Source organism: Periophthalmus magnuspinnatus, chromosome 11, assembly GCF_009829125.3.
Source record: "Periophthalmus magnuspinnatus isolate fPerMag1 chromosome 11, fPerMag1.2.pri, whole genome shotgun sequence".
Taxonomy (NCBI): domain Eukaryota; kingdom Metazoa; phylum Chordata; class Actinopteri; order Gobiiformes; family Gobiidae; genus Periophthalmus; species Periophthalmus magnuspinnatus.
The window spans coordinates 23667316-23687195 of record NC_047136.2 but is presented as its reverse complement, the minus strand read 5'-3'; the positions used below and the strand labels follow the sequence as shown (position 1 = coordinate 23687195).

General features: G+C 40.6%; 1 protein-coding gene across 1 annotated transcript in view; it reads left to right on the top strand.

Annotated features, from left to right (window-relative positions):
- samd12 (sterile alpha motif domain containing 12) overlaps nt 1-19880 on the top strand; it is a 181083-nt gene that overhangs the window by 20903 nt on the left and 140300 nt on the right. The window contains exon 2 of the mRNA XM_055225400.1: nt 16680-16954. Within this exon, the coding sequence (XP_055081375.1) occupies nt 16680-16954 (275 nt within the window). The remainder of the gene's footprint in view (nt 1-16679; nt 16955-19880) is intronic.

Genomic DNA, 19880 nt, shown 5'->3' with positions numbered 1-19880 from the left:
TAAAGTGTTAAATGTAGTGATACTGATGAGAAAAATTATACATATTTTAGTCAACAGTGACAATACAAATGAATTTCTTAACTTTTAATATGAGTTTTGTTTATTTATTTGTGTTTGCTCAAAGCCAAAGATTGAACTGGAAAACTTTAATCTTAATTTTAGTTTAGGATATTGCCACACAAATGGTAAAAATAAGACCTAAAATCACATGCAAAGTACTATTTACTTTTCAGTCCAGTTCAAAAATGCAGTGGAGTAAAAGTAAAAAATATCCACTGTAATTGCAGTACAGATACCTAAATTTCTTTTTAAGTACAGCACTTTACTGCTTGTACTTTGTTGTATTCCACCATTACATTTTGTGCAGAGCCGCTCTCTGAATATTAATCCGTCTGTAAAGTGCGTAACAGTGGCAGATCGTCCTAGGTAACTGTTCTGTGGCCTACTTTTTCCAGCTTTGGAAACAAAAGCTCTTAAACTTCCAGAACAACTTATCCCAAAACAGATTAAATGAACGCCTTTGACTGACAGTGAGAAAAAGCATCGCGAGGCACAAACTTTGGTTCCTTCCTTTCGGGTGCGGGGGATATGATGGATGAGTTGTTTCACAGAGTTGGCAGCGTTTCTTGTTTGTGCTCCCGGGAGAATAATCCAGAGTGTGTCTTTATCTGTCCCACTGAAGGACGCTCAAAGACTGATCTGTTATCACCTATATAGCAATTAGCATTTAGCATTATCATCGTGGCTGTATTTATTGCTCAAAATTACTGTAGAACACACATATTCTTACAGTGAGGACCAGATCTGACTCATGAAATGAAAAATGGATGTTTAATGCCATATTGCGACACATTCAAAGAAAAGACATCTTGATGGAGGCGAGCATGTGCCGTGCTCTCAACCAGAAAACCCACAGTCCAGCTTTAACAAGGATTCCCACAAGATTATGTTCTGGTTTTGGTCCAAAAACTGTTAATTTTACCATTATCTAAGTGATTACAGTTTCTACTTTGGTGCACAATGAGCGGTTAGCATCCCTGCCTCACAACAAGAAGGTCACAGGTTCAATTTGTTTGCTGGATGAGGTGTTCTCTGGGTGTTTGGTTGTTTTAATCCGGGTAATCAAGATTTCCCATAAACTTAAACACATCATAGACCCATCCTCTGGCTAGACCAAGGTTTAATTTGTTTTCATACCTAACAGTCTGGACTACTCACTAGCGCCTCAGAGTGGTCACGTGATGTTGCTGTGGCGTCTCCGGTCAGCTGATTTAAACAGGTTTTGGTGCTGTCTTCCTATGGTCAAAGCGGGACGACAGCGCCATCTGTAGCCCGTCTTCTTCAGGACAGTCTCCCAGGTGTGTGAGAGTAAAAAAGGCCCCTCGTCTCGGTTTACAGTCCAGTGAGCACGTATCCATATTCCGATTGCCTCCTTAATCCAGAGCTGATGTTTGTTGCCCTCTGTCCCAATGACGTTTGCTCTTTCCCAGTCCATAATGTGGTTCTCTCTTTTACAATGATCAGAAATGACTTGAGTTGCTCCTGTTGTGTTTTGTTGCTCATGTGCACGCCTTCACTGTTTCCTTCTCACCTTCTGTCCTATGTGTCTTTTTCCGTTTACTGAAAGCACTGCCGATGTATTTTTTTCTGCACTGTTCTGTAAATCGTATTCTTATGTAACATGTAAGTGATATATTTATGACTTTAATAAGCTTGTGTCAGACCATTCTGAGATGTAAATATCAGTACATAAAACAGAAAAACAAAACCAACAAAAAACACATCTGTATTTAAAGTATGTAACAGCCAATGTTACCAAGTCAAAGTACAGATTTGTTACAGCTCCTCTCTTTATATTTAGATCCATATCCTCATAGTTCCTGAATGTTCTGAAAGGTTCAATGTTACACAAAATGGACTGTTGTGAGCTTTAAGTCATGTTATAATGCAGTTATCTCCTCAGAAACATCCCTGGAGTTGTGTTTTGTTTCATTCACACATGTTTGAGTAACTATTTATTATTAGTCTGTCTACATCTCCAAACCTCAAAATGCTCTGTTCCACCTTGTGATGTCATGTTTTGGTAGTTTTTAAGTTAACAACTCCTTTTTACCTTTAGTTCAGTGCACATTGGTAATTCCAGGGCTGAAATCATCCAAATGATTCTAGTGAAGGTGTATGGAGTTTAAAAACACAGTGGAGCACTTCCTGTATCACCACATGATGACATCACAAGGGGGAACAGGGTGTTTTCTGTTTGAGAGAAGAACTCAGCCTAAACGCTCAGGGTTTGTGTGTTAAACATGTGTGAATGAAACAAAACACAACTTCAGGTCTATTTGTGATGAGGAAACATTATAACAGATCAGAAAATATTGTAGTATGAGCCCTTTAAAGATGAGAAAGTTGCCAAAGGCCCGCGGGCAGACAGTTCTTTCTCTTTCTCTCTTCTTTGTCTTTCACCCGATTCCTGCTAATTTAAGAGGCAGCCCATAGATCACACAGATATGAGTGTCCATTTTAAACCAGCAGACGTGAATAGAATCAGAGATGTATCCAGACAGTACAAGTCATGGGGTTTGAAGAAAATTCTTGCATCAGCTCGTGTATTTGATATTTTTTCCCAACCTGTGGACCTCCGAGCGGTTGCATCACTTTTCTGGCTTATCTCCTTGGACATGTTATTGCTTTGCCTAGTCATTTAGGTGATTTATCGCTCGATGGAGTCTTAGTCGAACGCAACTCGTATATGGTTAAGTGATGGGACTTTCGGCTCTTTTAAGGGATTTGAATCTTTTGGATCTGTTCGTTTCAAAGAGCTGTACAAAAAGCTGATTCTTTTTTATATTTATTGATGTGACAGAAGCCAGTGTGAGAACCATAGACTGTTTATATAAATGGATAAAGCTAACCTGCTAGCCGCCGCGTTCCAAATGGGAAGTGATCATGGGTGCGATTCCGGCTCCATTGACTCTGGCTTCAATTCACTTTACATTGAAAAACTGTCGGCCCTTTCTCCATAAATGCTGCTGTCAGGCTCATCATTTTGGTCTTAAAATGTTCGTATTGAGCCATTATTTCACAATTTTTATTTCACTGTTGTCTCTGTAACAACAAAGTAATTACAGAGAGACTTAACCAAGGCTAAGATTTGTTTAAATGGTTCAAACTGAGAGTGGGAGTGAGTTTACCCTTTGGAATGATGCAGAATCTAAATAAAACTTTGCACTAATGATTAAATGAACTGCTATTACGAAGCTGAATGTGTTTTTTGTGAACAAAGCTCTCACTGGTGTGGGCTGCTCTGCTTCTGTGATGAGTCTTGTGTCGGTTCAGTGTTAATCAGTGTTAAAATGCAGACAGATTAGAAAGAAAATGATTTGGTTCTTTTTTTAAAATAAATTATCCCGTTCCAATCATTCACAATAAGGAACCGCGTAAAAGAGGCGACTCGTTCGTTATGTCACATCACTAATATGGATTTATATGGGACAACAGCAGTAAGGAGTGAGTGAGTGAGTTAGCTGAAAGTTTGGGAGTTGTTGGTATTTATATGTAAAAAAGCAGATTAAACTCAGTTTGGGTCAGATACATAGAGATGTGAAATGTTTTGAGAGCTCTTGCCACGTCCCCATGTCCTGATAATTACTATACCTATTTATCGTTCAAAACATGATAGATGGCTTGAGGGCTCATTTTTATCGTAGTACTTTTTTCTTAATACTAGTAGGAAATTTGGTTTTTTTGGGGGTTTTTTTGCAATATAAGATTTGTGTGTGAGTGGGGTCGCCTCTGGATCTCACCTGTAACTTGACCTGGTGGACCTTTTTGTTTCTATGGATATGGTTAATCGAGACATGTTTATATAGCGCTTTTCCACCTTCAAGGCACTCCGAACGCTGTACACTGTCACTGGGATGTGAGGTGGGTTGAGTGTCTTGCCGAAGGACACAACAACAGTATTAATTTGTGGGAGCTGTGGACAAACACTCTACCAATGCTGTTTGGATCGGGAGTGGGATTCGAACTGCTAACCTTTGGATCAGTGGACAAACGCTCTTCCAACTGAGCTCCTGTCGCCTGATATAGATAAGCTTAATGCCATACTGTGGAACATTCAAGCCAATAACATGTGAAGTAGGTTAAGCAGCACACCCGCCATTAGAAAAGTGGTAGTGCACCCAACTAAAGCTCCATTTCACAAGTACTGAGCACAAATAAATAAGAAAGACAGGATTAAATGGGTCTACTTAAAGCTGAGGTGCTCTTCCTCTCAGTCAATGCCAGCGTCGCTTATGGCTCCTTCTTCTCGTTTTATAATCTATTAAATGTTTTACACTCAGATGCACACAGCTCGCGGTGATCACTCACAAAGTGCCTCTTTTAGAATGCACTTGCGTCACCTGCTCGTCTCCATGGAGATAGGTTCGTTTAATGCCATTTGATCATTCTGGGCAAAGCAATAACATCTGCAGACACGAGCAGGTGGCATATCCTCCTCCAGAAAAGTTACACAGTGTCTCTTTAAGTACAGCAGTAATTAGGTACATCTTCTGATCTATGTTATAAAGTTGTTTCCTCGTCAAAAACATATCTAGAGTTGTGTTGTGGTCCATGTCCTAAACACAAATCCTGCATATCCTGAGTTCTTTTCTCAAACAGAAAACACTTGTTCCACCTTGTGATGTCATGTGGTGATACAGGAAGTGCTCCATTGTGTTTTTAAACCCCATACATAATGTCTTTCTTACTCTGTAAAGCACTTTGATTTACTTTATGTACGAATTGTGCTATACAGATAAACTTGCCTTGTCTTGCCATACACTTTAATTAGAATTGTTTGGATCATTTCAGCTCTGGAAATGGTAAAAAGTAGCTGTTCCATGACATCACAAGGTGGAACAGAGCATTTTGAGCTCTGAAGATGTAGGCGGACTAATACAGGATTACTTAAACATGTGGGAATGAAACAAAACACAACTTTCTGAATGTTTTTGATGAGATAACATTCAAACATATCTTAAATCTCACAATAGTCAATTTTGCATAATATAGGATCTTTAAGTGCTAGGTTCTCAAAAAATTCATGAAAAATGCACACATCACTGGACAAGACATAAAACGAGAAATATGTTTTGAAGTTGTTGAAAGTATGTCAGTGGATTAAAAGACAAGCCCGACTGTATCTCGTAATCTTGTTCATGTTCTACTCTGTGAGACATGTACTTGTGTGGTAGTGGACAACATAATGACCCACTTTGCAAATGGTCAGTCATCACGTCTTTATATAGCACTTTTCCCCCTTCAAGACACTCAAAGTGCTTCACATCAAGGAACCACTCACCCATTCACGCACACATTCACACACAGACAGTGCGGACAAGATGGGTTAAGTGAGCGGGATTCGAACCACCAACCTTCGGTGGACAAACACTCTACCGACTGAGCTACTATCGCTCCACTTCACTAAATGTAAAGCAGTGAGGACTTATACTGTGGTTATGGGGCAAAGGAATTACAATGCATCGTTTACAGTGGTCCCTGGTTTATCGCGGGGGTTACGTTCTAAAAATAACCCACAATAGGCGAAATCCGCGAAGTATCAGCTTTATTTTTTACACTTATTCTATATGTTTTGCAGCTGTAAAACCCCTCACCACACACTTTATACACTTTTCTCACACAGGCATTAATAATTTCTCACATTTCTGTCAAAGTTTGTAGGCGCCTTTGTCGGTGCAGAACGTTTCATCGACATTGTGGGTTTTGTCGTGGAGAAAACTTGCAAACACACAGCACTTAAGAGTCACACTGCGATGCAACATTTATGTAAATTTGTCTGAACACATTCTGTACTGGACAGGAGACACGGCACGGAGGAGACTGATGGACAATGGTCTACGAAAGGTGAACTGAGAGATAGTGAGGGGCCACTGTATACATACTTCCTGAATTGTTACGTCAGCTACCACTATGATATACCAAATATGCTCCAAAACCTCTTTAAGAACTGCAGAGGGAGAGAGCCTTTTATTCTGAAATTATGGGTTTAGCAGAACATAGACGTCTTCATATGGTAACAATAATAGATCACATATATTTTAGCAAACTGCAAGGGTTGGTAATGACTTCCACTCTGCTCCCAGGACCACTCTGTAAACTGCAATGCTTCTCAAGTATGAAATTAACTTTGAGCTTTGCCAGAGCATTTGTGTACTTCGCAGCTAACATCTGCGACATAGATGTTTTTGGATTTTGCTTTCCATCTCAATTGATAAAAGCCTGACAGAAGATTGTGAAAGCTGGCCAGTTTAGTGTGAGGCATCTGCCAATCAAATACAACGTGGGCTTTGTTTTTGTGCAGAATCTGGATGGACATATTTCTGAATGAGCTCCAGGTTTCTGCCCCCTCCTTCAGAGCAGCTGCTGCACTAGGGACTGTAATCTGTGTTGAGATGGTGCCAGGACTCTTCTCAGGACTAAAGCTGAAAAACGCTTCTCTGGCACCAAAACCAAATCAGGGAATCCAATGCCCCCCTTTGCTCTCTTTATATAGATTTAGTCACTTCATCATCAGTTCATCATCAGCTTCTTCAACTTCTTTCTCCTGAATAAACATGAGGTCAGAGCAGTCGTTGCGGGCAAATGTTTTTCTTTGAGTGACCTGTCCTTCAACCCACAGACAGACATAACTCTATTGATGCTAACTGTAGGCACTGCTGCGTCTGAAGCTCTGTTGTTCAAGTTAGACTTTAATGTGCGCTTTATTTTAACACAATCTGACCATAAAGAACTGGCTTACTGGCTACAACAGTTGAGCTGATTTTCACAGTTAGCATTACAGTCACACGCTAGCTAGCATTAGCAAAGAGTTGTTCAGTTCGTCACTCTCACCTCAACAGCTCCATGAACGCTCGGATTGTTCACAGGCTCCTGAAAATGTGATGTTTAAATCCATTTTGTTTAGTTTTTTTTGCGTTTTCAGAAGGTCTTAAAACTCTTATGGTAGTTATTACTGTGTGTCCATTGTGTTTCCATGGTAACTGCTGAACATTCCGCCGTAAGCATAGAGACAGAACACCCCCAACATGATGTAACTTCACAGTAACGATTGATCCATAAGAGAAGAGAGAGTGTTCAGTTGTATTGTAAAACTACAACTTTGAAAATTCAAACTGAAATGTGATCAAATATGTAAACAATAAGTAAATATAACGCATTGCTAAAATGTGAAAACATCATAAACACTGTATATGAGGATTTATCGACTCCACAACTGGTGATGGTTCTGCTCATGACCACAGCTGCTCTGGGTTTGGCTGCCAAGTGTCACCATCAGCCCCTCCAATCTCTGTATTCATGAAGCAGCAGTATGGAGTGAGATCGTTTATAATGCAGGAAGTTCATTTTGGCTCCTTTTAAAAGTGCTGCGTTGATGTTCTACAGTACGGCATCACCTTGCACTTATTCAATTACAGTTACTTTTATTGCCTTGGTAAAGATGATTCTTGCTGTGAGTGGACTCGCCTCTCCATAGGTCTGATCGCCAACACGGCCGCCTTGGCATCACCCAAAGTTACAGTGCATCTTTAAGTACACATTTAATAGCAGTGCTCGGAGTTGTAAAAGGTTCACTTTGAGCCATAACTGTTCTTTGATTATTTCAGTAGTCTTTCCACTGTTGTCGTGGTTACATAAGCCAAATCCTACGTTAATCCCTTCTCCATCACATTAGCTATTAGCTTTCATTCAGTATACATATCGCTTAGGGCGCATTCACTCCCTCCTGTGTTAGCCGCCGCTTTACTCAGCTCATTCACAAAAACCTCTGCTCTCTCTCTCTCTTTCTCCTGTCTTCTCTTCCCCCCTCTCTCTCTTTCCTCATGCTCTCTGTCTCCCCTACTTTCTCACTCTCTGCCTCCTCTGCTTTTCTGCCTTTCTTTCTCTCTCTCTCACTCTGTCATTCTCTCTCTCTCTCTCCCCTCTTCTCCCTTCTCTCCCATATCTCTTCCCACTTGCTCTCTCTCCATAACCCTCTCTCTACCCCTTTTCTCTCCCTTTCCATCTCTCTCCCTCATTCCCCCCTCTCTCTTCCCCTCTCCCTCTGCCTTTCCCTTCCCCTCTCCTCCCCCTCTCTCCCTCATCCTCCCTCCCTCTCCCTCATTCCATCCTCCCCCTCTCCACCCCCTCTCTCTCCCTCACCCCCCTTCCCCTCTCTCCCTTTACTTCTCTCTCTCCCTCACTGTATTTTCCCCCTCCCTATCTCCCTCACCCCCCTCTCTCACTTTCTCCCTCTCTACCCCCCTCCTCCCTCTCTCTCCCTTTACCTCTTTCTCCCCCCACTCTCCCTCTCCTCTCTCTCTCCTCTCTCCTCTCCTCTATCTCTCCTCTCCCTCTCCTCTCTGTCTCCTCTCCCTCTCCTCTCTCTGCTCTCCCTCTCCTCTCTCTCCTCTCTCCTCTCCCTCTCCTCTCTCTCTCTCCTCTTCCCTCTCTCCTGTATCACAGTGCATGTGAGGCTGTGTGAAGAATATAATGTGTCTATTTTTAGAGTGTGTTGCTGTTCATTAAAGCTCACAGTCTCAGAGCTGTGTAAAGGTTTAAAGGAGATCGATGTGTTTATTTTGTGAACTATAGCAGAGTTGTTCTTCTCGTCCCATTCTCTCCGTCACTTTGCATTGTCGCCTTGGCTCTGCTGGAAATGTGTTATTCAGATCTCCTCCACCGTGTTGCACATATCGTCCTGAACTGATGTAGAGAAGGAGGGATGAAAGTGATGAGAGGGGAGTGGGAGGAAAAAGAGATAGAGAAGAAGGGAGGAAGGGAGTAATCTATCAATCAGTATCACTTTATTTGTCCCGGAGTGATTTAAGCAGATTGAGCAGAAAATGACAATCGACGGCTCAAACAGGCTATGCTAATCAGATCCATCAGGACAGTTTGATCAGAGTCATAAATCCATACACTTCTGTGATTCTGACCTTAAAATGTTCTCCTGGTGTTTTTATTTCCTGACAAACCAATGGTGCGAGTGGGAGGAGTCACAGAACCTTCAACAGCCTCACTCCTGATTGGCTGTCTGGTTTCGTGCTCGGATTTCAAAACATGGTCCGTGGTTGCAGATTAGTTGCTATAACTACTAGCCTTGATGAGCTTTGTTCGGTTGCATCTAAACCACGTGTCAAACTCAAGGCCCGCAGGCCAAATTTGGCCCTCCACATCACTTTATGTGGCCCTCAGCAGGGTAAATTAAAAGTTATGATGGTCTTAAAATGTCACTTTAACAGGAGGAATTACACAGCCATATTTTTACATATAGGCAAATGCACATGCAATATTTGTACCTTGAATAAGTAACAAATACAGAAATGGTGAATTAGCAAGTTTAAAAAGTACTTACATTCATTTAACATCTGACCCTTTGAGAGTAGCCATTTTGCTGATGTGGCCCTCGGTGAAAATGTGTTTGACACCCCTGATCTAAATGCTACGGGCGACGCCGCACTCACTTAGTCCACTTCTGTATACAGTCTATGAACAACCCTCAGGACATAAGTGTTCCTCCTGTGTGTCCTGCAGCATCACACCAGCCTTCAGGGGGTGCTAGAAGAATGGGGAGAATGAGCACAAGATTTAAAACGAGAGGTAGAGCTAAGAGGAGGGGGGAAAAGAATGATTGAATGATGGGGGGAGGGAAAGGAGTAGGAAGAGTCAAGAAAGAGGGGAGAGGAAATGGAGAGAGTGGAGGGGATGGATAGAGATGGGAGACGGGAGAACATGGAAATAAGAGAGGACGGGGTGGTGGAAAGGTGAGTGTGAAGAAAGAAGTGGAAAAAAAGAAAGTGAAAGAGGGAGTAAGAGAGAGAGGGAAAGGAGATAGAGAGGAGGGGAGCGAGGGATGCAGGGAGAACAGGTCCGTGCAGAGCATCTCAAGTCTGTGGTTTGTTTAAACATGTGCCAGCGTTGTTTACCTCAGACGGCAGCGCTGTGGTCAGGTCTGAGGGGCTGTAGTTAGTCAGGTGTAAACAGGAGATCAGACGGGCCGGTTTGAGGTACAAATATAGAATCATATTTCATTGACGTGTAAATATATAGCCCATGAAGAATGTTTTTCCACTGTAGCTATTCGGCCAAGACAGAATTATCGTTTTATGGAGCTCAACAGTGAGACGGAATAATAAATCCGCTTTCAATTTCCGTCTCTATTTGGAACAACCTCGACCATAAGTAGATCAGAGCTTCATTGATCACATGTAAATTTCCGTCTCTAAAATCCCCACGAGCCGGAGAACCTCCCGTCTCCCATATCTGTTTTGATTTGGCATTTCGCTGACAGCTTGTTTCGCCCAAGAGCGGGAAACAGCGGAGGTCTAATGCATTTTAACAACATCAATACCACACAACGGGAGCTGCGGCCGCGGTATCGGACAGGCTCCAGCGGCGTGGGACAAAAAGCCAATATCCACAGCAAAATCACTGTAAACTTACTCCGCGTACAAGAGTTTTTTGCGAGAATGAGAATGGCACCACCCACGAGGAGCAGAGGCCAGTTTGTATTCCACAAATCAATGTTTTGTAGCTTGTGGTGATTCAATTGTTTTTATGATGCCATCGGAGGCTATTGATTCATGAACAATAGTGTACGCCGCAGTCTGTTTAGTGAGATGTTTTTGTTTTGTTGGTTAAAACAGAAAAGTGAACGTCAGCAGTAAAATAACGTGTAACTGCGATTGCCTGGGATACAGAAAAATACACGTCTTCGATACTTTATGAAGATGTGAGTCTGGTCACCGGTGAATCTCATATGGGGGTGACTGACAGGTGGATTAGCCAATCAGGGAAAGGCATTATGTATCAAAACAAATATGGCTGCTTGCGAGGAAATGATAAAAGAAAAAAATTTCACTGAGGACGAAAAAACGCTACCGTATTTTTTGGACTATACATCACTCTGGAGTATAAGTCGCACCAGCCAAAAAGTGCATAATAATGAAGAAAAAACATATATAAGTCGCACTGGACTATAAGTTGCATTTTTGGGGGAAATGTATTTTACAAAATCTGACACCAAGAACAGATATTTTATCTGAATATCAGTACAGCACACTAACATAACATTTATATTTATTCAGCTACATGAAGCACAGACAGAACTGAACACGTGTCTGGTTTGTTAACGTAAAATATTAACAGTTAATCAGATAAATAAAGCAGAAAAAACAAGCAACAAGTTTACTCTGTATCTCACTTTAAATCAATAAATCCACTGAATTCTTCGTTCTCAGTGTCGTTTCTGAACAACTCCACCAACTCTGGAGATAGGTGAAGTGCCTCTTCCTCTTCTGCATGTCTCTCAGACTCATCAGGAAACGATTTTCTTTTAGGGGGCGTTTTTGTTCAGTCTTTCTCAGATGTCTTTTAAATTACCGTAATGACCTTACCTTAAAATGTTCAGTGGTACAAGAGCAGTAGATACTGATACAAGTCTAGAGTGCCTCGCGCAGTTGTCAGTGTGACAATAACGAAGATGTGAGATTATATATTTTAATAATTTCTCATATAAGTCACATCTGAGTATAAATCGCACCCCTGGACAAACTATGAAAAAAAGTGCAATTTATAATCTGGGAAATACGCTAAATTGTTAATTTGAGGTGAGAGAATTATAATTTTATTGAAACCGATAGGTGACCAATGAGCTTCTTCATTTCACAAGCGTCACTGAAACAAACCAATCTGATTGGTCCGGCTTGAGACATGCCAGAGGGAGTGAGGACCAGACTGAAATCCCTCTGTAGCTATAAAAAATATCACACACTAGACTTATTTAGTGGATTCTTTAAAGCGAGACAGGCTTATCGATCAATTAGTTTTAAAACTTTTCTGGTGGAGGGTCCATCACCTGTTCGTCTCCGTGGAGATACTGCCCATTGCTTTGCCGATTTATGTTCCGCAGTATGACATTTCACTTGTTTCTCTTTAAGAATGCTAGTTTTTCAAGGTATCTCTGAGCAATAAAACACATTATCATATTGATTTTTTACCAAAAGTTCAATGCCCTCCTGTGAAATATTCCAGGCAATGCAATAACATCTCCGTGGAGACGATCAGGTAGCAGACCCGAGCTATAAAAGTGACACAATGCCCCATTTACTGTGAGTTGTTATTATTCCCCACCTCACTGATTCGCGTCCTAATGTGTGAAGTCTAAATCTTAAACAGTGTGGTAATGCCCCTTTGTGTTGTGGCTGATTCATTTTAATAGTAATTTGATGACACTTGGGGACAGTTCGGCCCCTTCGCTGCATTTATCTCACATTCTGGCACTTCTAATGGTCCACTCTGTTCTTATTTCCTGTCAAACTGCTTGTAATCGCTCCAATCCAGTTTCCTAAAATAGTTTGGAGGCTGGCTGTGCTCCTGGCTTCACTGCGTCTGCCAAACTAACTCAAATTAGTGTTGACAAATGTTCGGGAGGTTCGGTCCCAGCCATCGGCCCTGAGCAGCTCTGATCTGATCTGGAGCCAGGGTCAGTCATGATTTATGGGGCTTTTGTATTCATCATGTCCTCCAGACCCTCAGAGGAAATTATTCTGTTTTATAAAGGTTTAACATCTGCATGAAGGTGAGGTGGCAAATGATGGTTTCTTATGTAATACATGGTGATTACGACTGGTATCAAATAACGACGTCGAGCCAGAAAAAAATTGCTGGGTCGGGTATCGGCTTCAGTTGACATCCTGGTTTGTTGGTGTAATATTGATTCTTTAGACTCTTAGACTATTTCCTGGTAATGTTTGGGACTAACGTTTGAACTTTTACAACTGTTTTTGTAATCCCTCAGTGGTCCAGGTCTGATCCGTCGTAAAAGCCAAAAGTTTAATCTGTCAATTGGACAAATCGTTGTAGGAGTGAAGATGTTTGGCTGCTCATCTAAACCGCTTCTTCAGTTCTGGTCAGATTACTAGTGGACACTGCCTTATATCTGTCTGAAGGGAGGAGCTAACTACACTGAAATTGAAAACCGCTATTGTTTAGTTCAGTTTCTGTATGTAAGCTAGGTCTATTGAGCTAAACTAAGTGTGCACTGTGCCTGAGTCATACTTAGCATATTCCTTCAGCTCTTAATGCGCTCTTTCACACCTATTGGCATCCTGGCACGCTGCATTGTTCTCTTTGTTTCCTTTGTTTGCTTTGTGTCTAGGGATGGAGTTATGGATGGGGGAAGTATGATGTCTAAGGATTGTCTTTCCAAACAAAAATAGCTTCATTAACTCCCCTCAAACCATTTCTTTTTCTGGCTAACATCTGTACCTCACTATCTTACAACTGCTCTATTTGTTGTTGTTAGTCAGGGAATAAATAACAGCTATATAACACATTTGGCTAATTTTTGTCTCAATTTATTTATGTTTAAAAAAAAAAATAACTTCCATTTTCAGTCTCTGCACTGGCGTTCAAGATACAGTAAGTCTTTGCAGTGGATTTTGACACCCTTCTGTTCTCATGTAGCTTCATTTAGTCTCAACATATGGCTGTACCGCTGAAGTTTTATTTTCCTTTGATTCCTGAATGAAGAGGGATTCATTTATTTGTGATTTTGTGTCTTAAAACCTGAAACAGGAGAGATAAATAAATACATTTGGCAGGATACATATGTGCCACACTTAAGCACTACACCTTTTACAAACTCAAACTTAGCATTTTTATTTGATTTGATTTTATTTCATCCATAGTGTCCTGTTTTTGTGATCGTTTCCATGCATATATAGTGTCCATTTTCTTACATCATTTAGCACCGCTTCCTCTCTTTAGGCTTCTGTAAATATTGCGACAGTAGCACAGTTGGTAGAGTGTTTGTCCATTGAGCTGAAGGTTGGCGGTTCGAATCCTGCTCGCAACATAAACGTCATTGGTTGAGCGGTCATATCCACTGATCCACAGGTTGACGGTGCGATTCCTACTCCTGCAAATGAATACTGTTGTAAGCTGCCTTGATTTAAAGCACTTTGAATGGCTTGAAAGTGGAAAAGCATATGTAAAAATGTGACCGTTTACCAGTTAGACTTACTCATTCTAAACTAAATCCTTTGTGTTGAGTTGGGGAGACATTACAATCTTCCTCCAAAAACTCTTTATTGTTGCAGAAATAACAGAAGTCACTGTGCATAACTTTCTTCTAGACTTTGTGACGTTTTGATGATTTGGGATGATTGACAGTTTTTGTTGCCCGACATTGAGTTTATGGCAAAGTTCCGTTAGTGAATTCATCAGCTCCTGTAGAGATAGAAACAGCACTTCAGCCAAAGCGTTTTACATCAAGGAACCACTCACCCATTCTCACACATTGGGGTTAAGTCTCTTGCTCAAGGACACAACAACAGCACAACAGACCGCTCAACCAATGATGTTTATGTCGACAGCGCAATGCGAACCACCAATCTTCAGATCAGTGGACAAACTCTACCAACTGAGCTACTAGTAAGAAAGATGAATTTACACATTCTAGTAATGGAAATAGACAGAAATGATACGCAGAGATAATAAAAACATTGAATACGAGTTTGAAAGAGGGCGTAGAGGAGATAGTAGGTGTGTGTGGGAATAATGATATGGGATTAAGGCTGCTGTGTGGTCTGAAGTGCACATAAGGGCTCTGTGCTTATACAGCTGTGAAAGTCTTAGCTTGGGAAGAACAATGTTAAGAATTGAAATTACCCATCATGCATTTCTTGAATCTCTTTTACTACTGCAATGCTGGTGAAATCGGTGAGAGTGGTTTTGTAATGATGTATGGTCAATAAAAATGTTGCTTGAACTACTATACTTGCTTCTACAGTTCAGCTTTGTGATGGGAGTCTGCTGCCCTCTAGTGGACAGATGTGTACGTGCAATGTCATAACTGTTGTACATGGTAATGGTTTGAAAAGGCACACGTGGACCTCGATTTAGGCAGATTTTTATTTATATTTTTTATTTATTTATGTTTTATTTACAAGGGAAAATAGTTGGTTACACTGTAGTTCAATAGTATAATTAAAAAAAAAGTCGTAGAACGTTGCAAACGAGCAGAATACAAATACTTCTACAAATATGTACACACTTAAAAGCACAAAGCTGCACTGTGGAACATTTTTTGGTGAAGGGATATTTCACAGTACGGTAAGGAGCTCAACAGTGACTGCCCACCCCCTCTGGAAGTAAATTTCTCATTCATTTTTGCCATAGATTATATTAAATTTGAACGCTCCGGATTAATCAGCTCTGTGGTAACTAATGGCAACAAGATCTATCACTTTATTTAAAATCTGTTTCTGAAACTTTATAAAGCGCAAAGTTATTAAAACGTCTGTGTAATCCCTTAGTCGTCCTGGTGTGGATATTAGTGAGCATGTAGCTGGTTATGCTCCGCGATGCATTTGAACTCTAGATATTTGGAATTTTTTTGAAAAGTTTATGGGAAACATTTATAGAAAACCACAGTGAACTTCAAAGTGGACGGGATTGTTCCATTGAAGCTCCATCAAACGGCTCTATTTTGGATTTTTTTTTCAATTACCACAGTTTTATTGTATAGTATTTTATAAAAAACACACACATACAAGCAGGTGTCAGAAAAGTACATCATATACAACACACAGGTGAGGTACGGATTATGAAGTACTATAGTATTAATGGACCAGAATTGGGATGAGTTTTATTCATCTACAAATTATTTTGGTTACAGCAGAAGTTATCAAAAAAGTTAACATCATTTAAACATCTGTGACATAAAGCAGATTGGTATTCTATCAACTAAACCCCCAGTAACTTAAGTTTTAACTGTAATATTACACTATTCTTTGATCTAAGTTCTAATGTTGTTTCCTCATCACAAACAGACCTGGAGTTGTGTTTTGTTTCATTCACACATGTTTAACACACAAACCCTGCATATTTAGGCTGAGTTTTTCTCAAACAGAAAACACTCTGTTCCACCTTGTGATGTCATCATGTGGTAATACAGGAAGTGCTCCACTGTGTTTTTAAACTCCATTTACACCTTCACTAGAATCATTTGGATAATTTCAGAACCTGGAATTCCCAAACTCTACTGAAGTAAAGGTAAAAGGAGCTGTTGAAAACTCCCGCTTCATGACATCACAAGGTGGAACTGAGCATTTTGAGCCTGAGCTTGCTGGACAGACTAATAATAAAAGGTTACTCAAACATGTTTCATGGCTTGAAGCTCACAAGAATCCATTTTGTGTAATATAGGAACTTTAAATTATACAAATCTATTACCCTCATAATATATTTTCATGTTTATTTACAGTTTTACAACAGAATACTGCAGAGGGATTGTACTGTGAGACTTTACAGCACAGAGTTGAGCAGTTTGATGACGACAGGCAGAAATGATGTCCTGTGTCTCTCCCTGGAGCAATAACAGTCTATGGCTGAACGAGCTCTTGTGGCTGATCAGCACTTTGTGGAGTGGGTGGGCGGGAGGGGGAGTCCAGGAAAGCCCTGATTTTGGACCACATCCTCTCGTCCAACAATGGATGAGCATAAAGAATGATAATGATAAATCAAGATATGAACATTAATAACAGACAAATCAGGCGCCTCTTTCGCCGAGGTCAAAAATCCCAGTTTGATTTAACTTTTCCTTACTTTCTCTTGTTTCTCTCTGTCTCTAGCGGTGCACTGTAGCCTGAATCAGAATGGCCTGGACCACCCACTGCACCCGGAGGACATGACATCACAGCTTGATGAGGAGGAGGAGTCTGTGGACGCCGAGCCCCTCCCACTGGACCACGACGTCAGCCCCGATTATCATGATGTCAGTCCCGGTTATCATGATGTCAGTCCCGGTTACCATGACATCAGCCCCGGTTATCACGACGTCAGTCCACCTGTGTACCAGCGTCGCCCCCCTCCACACCGCTCTGTGTCCGAGTCCGAACTTACCAAGGTATGTGCTTAAGGTTAAAGGTTAAGATATTTTCATTTGACCTACTGATCTGTAATACAGTGTCTAGGGTACTTCTTCCAGTACTACTACTGGTAAATACATGTGTCAGTCTATAGTGTCAGAAAACATTTGAATGAAGTTTAGCATTAGCATCTTTAAATCTCTTTAACATTAACATATGAGGTGACGTCACAATCCTGGCTCTATAGTTAAACTGAGATTTGCAAACAGCAACTACAGAGTCATGCAGTTTTTCCTCATTCGTTTCCAAAAACTTGCAAATACTACTGTCAAATACTACAAAATGTACGTACATAACACATCATTTTTAAGATGCCTTGATATTTTGCAGTCTTTATGTGGTTGTTTTTGTCAGTCGATTAGCCCTGAAGAATATGTCACAATCTAATTAAAGTGGCAGTGTGAGTAGGTGCAGTTATCAAATCACAAAAACTGCGAATATTTAGGCACTAAAATGTCCACTGTAAAAAAAAAAAAAATCCCACTAAACCCTGTTGTTTTTGCACTTCTGCATATATGTTGTCAAAATACATGGGATACTTGTATTAGTTTATCAGTTTATATTTCAGTCAGTTGCTAACGCTCTGGTGCATGTTTGAAATCTGCACTTTGAACAGAATCCTACTTTATACATATATTACTAATCTAACCAAAATACAATTATCTTTGTGCACAGCGTTACCTGCTAGTTCCAATCACACGGACGGTCAACAAGACCATTTCAGGTGTAATGTAATGTCCATCAGGTTTTTGCAGAATCGCGCTAAAATCAGTAAATGCGACAGATCAGGCAGGGTTTGTGTGTCATTGCTGATGCTAACTTCTATTAGAACATTAAATGTAACATGACAACAAAATTAAATTAGTTGTAAGGACAGCCCAATTATTTTTAGCTTTAGATTATTTCAGTCAGTGTTGTTATTTAAATATTTATCAGGCTCTGAAATTAGCATTAGCATGAACATTGACACACAAAGACGTACTTAAACACAGACGTGTCCTTCACATTTATAAAGTGTGTAACATGTTGTACATTACCCCGGGAATGGTCGTGCCAACTGTCCCTCTGATTGGAGCTAACAGGCTGCTGTTGTGTGTAGAGCCTTGTCATCAAAATTGCAATTAGATTTTTTCTGACATCCTGCTGCTTTACTCCTTAAATCTAATGATGAGTATGTTGTAGTAAAATGAGTAGTGTAATCTGTTGTATGTACTTTAAGTATATTTTCCTCCTGGTTGGACACGAGCAGTAGATACACCATACGTTGGTAGAGGCATGTTACCTAGCAACAATAATGTTAAGGGCCAAAGCGTGTCTAGATTTCACAACAGTTATGGTTTGACAGATAAAAATAAATGACGACATCTTTATTTTATCAAATCAATGTTTTACTGTCAGGAAAATCCTTTTTGCATGAATTCTCCTTGAATTTTGGATGGACTTGATGACGGCTGGGGGTAGAGGGGGTAGAGGGGGTAGAGGGGGTAGAGGGGGTAGAGGGGGTAGAGGGGGTAGAGGGGGTAGAGGGGGTAGAGGGGGTAGAGGGGGTAGAGGGGGTAGAGGGGGTAGAGGGGGTAGAGGGGGTAGAGGGGGTAGAGGGGGTAGAGGGGGTAGAGGGGGTAGAGGGGGTAGAGGGGGTCTGTTATAAAATTCACTGCTACTTCCTGTATTTTACAACTTTTAGCTTTGCACTTTTCTTCACAAACTGCCTCTTAACAGATGTAAAACTCTGATAAACATTTACCACAGGAACAATCCCACCAAACCAAGTCAGAATTAGAAAAAAAAAAAGAATCTGTCAAATGCACTTGAACAACAATGACCGCTCTCAGTGGACATGTGCATGATCCTCAAGTGCATTCATATTGTTGAAAAAGCCTCATTACGTGTGTATGTTCAGCACCCACAGAGTAAACCACACGAGCCGTTTACCACTGAGACTCAAACACAACCTTAAACCCTGTTGTTAAAGCTTGGACTTTGTTGTGGCGTTTCCCTGCTCCTCCTGCCTGACCCTCTGCTCTGCTGCTCCAGAGGGAAATCTGGATCTGTCCGCTCTCTAAACGCTTCACAAACTGTTTGCACAAATGGCCTCTGTTGTTGTGGAGCTGTGAGGGGGTGGTCTTGTCTTTAACCCTGCCCCGAGTGTCAGGTCTGGACCACACAGACGAGAGGAAGAGAAGAGGAAGAGCTGAATATTCTGTCTGTCATTTACACTGGTAATGTTCAGTCTTATAATCGTGTGCCACTGTAGCTTATACTGATTAAGACTCAATATTTACATGGTTTTAAATGTCAAATAATCATAAGGGAAAAATGTAAAGATGTAATAGTAGTTGACAAAAACACATGTATTCTTATTGTTAATATTTTGCAGAGTTTTGTTATGGAGACAACCTGCACAGTGATTTTTCTAAGTGTAATGAAATGAAAGCCATCCTTTTATTATGAACATCCCCCTGAATAAACCTCAGGACTCTCTTTAATAATCTGCTAAATTTGGCCTCACCTTTGAATCAAATTTTAATATGCTCCTTATGAATCTCCCCCACGTCTTTGGTCCTTTCTCTGGTCCCACTCCACACTCACCCAGTCCACTAATAACGGCAGGAGTATTAGAAGAGGAAAATACTTCATTTATCAAAATTATATATATATACAGTATATGCCATGACTACATTTTTCGAGTTCAAGCTTCGGCTTTGAGCAAAACAAACACAGAAAATGCATCATAAATTGTTTTGTATTGCTACTGTTGATCAAAATATGTATAATTTTAAAACAATACACAGCATTTAAACACATTAACAACACTTGTGTAAAATACTTACTTTTTACTTTACATTTTTGTACAGGTACTTTTACTTTAGATTTTTTCATGTGATTCTAAACTTGAGAACTTCA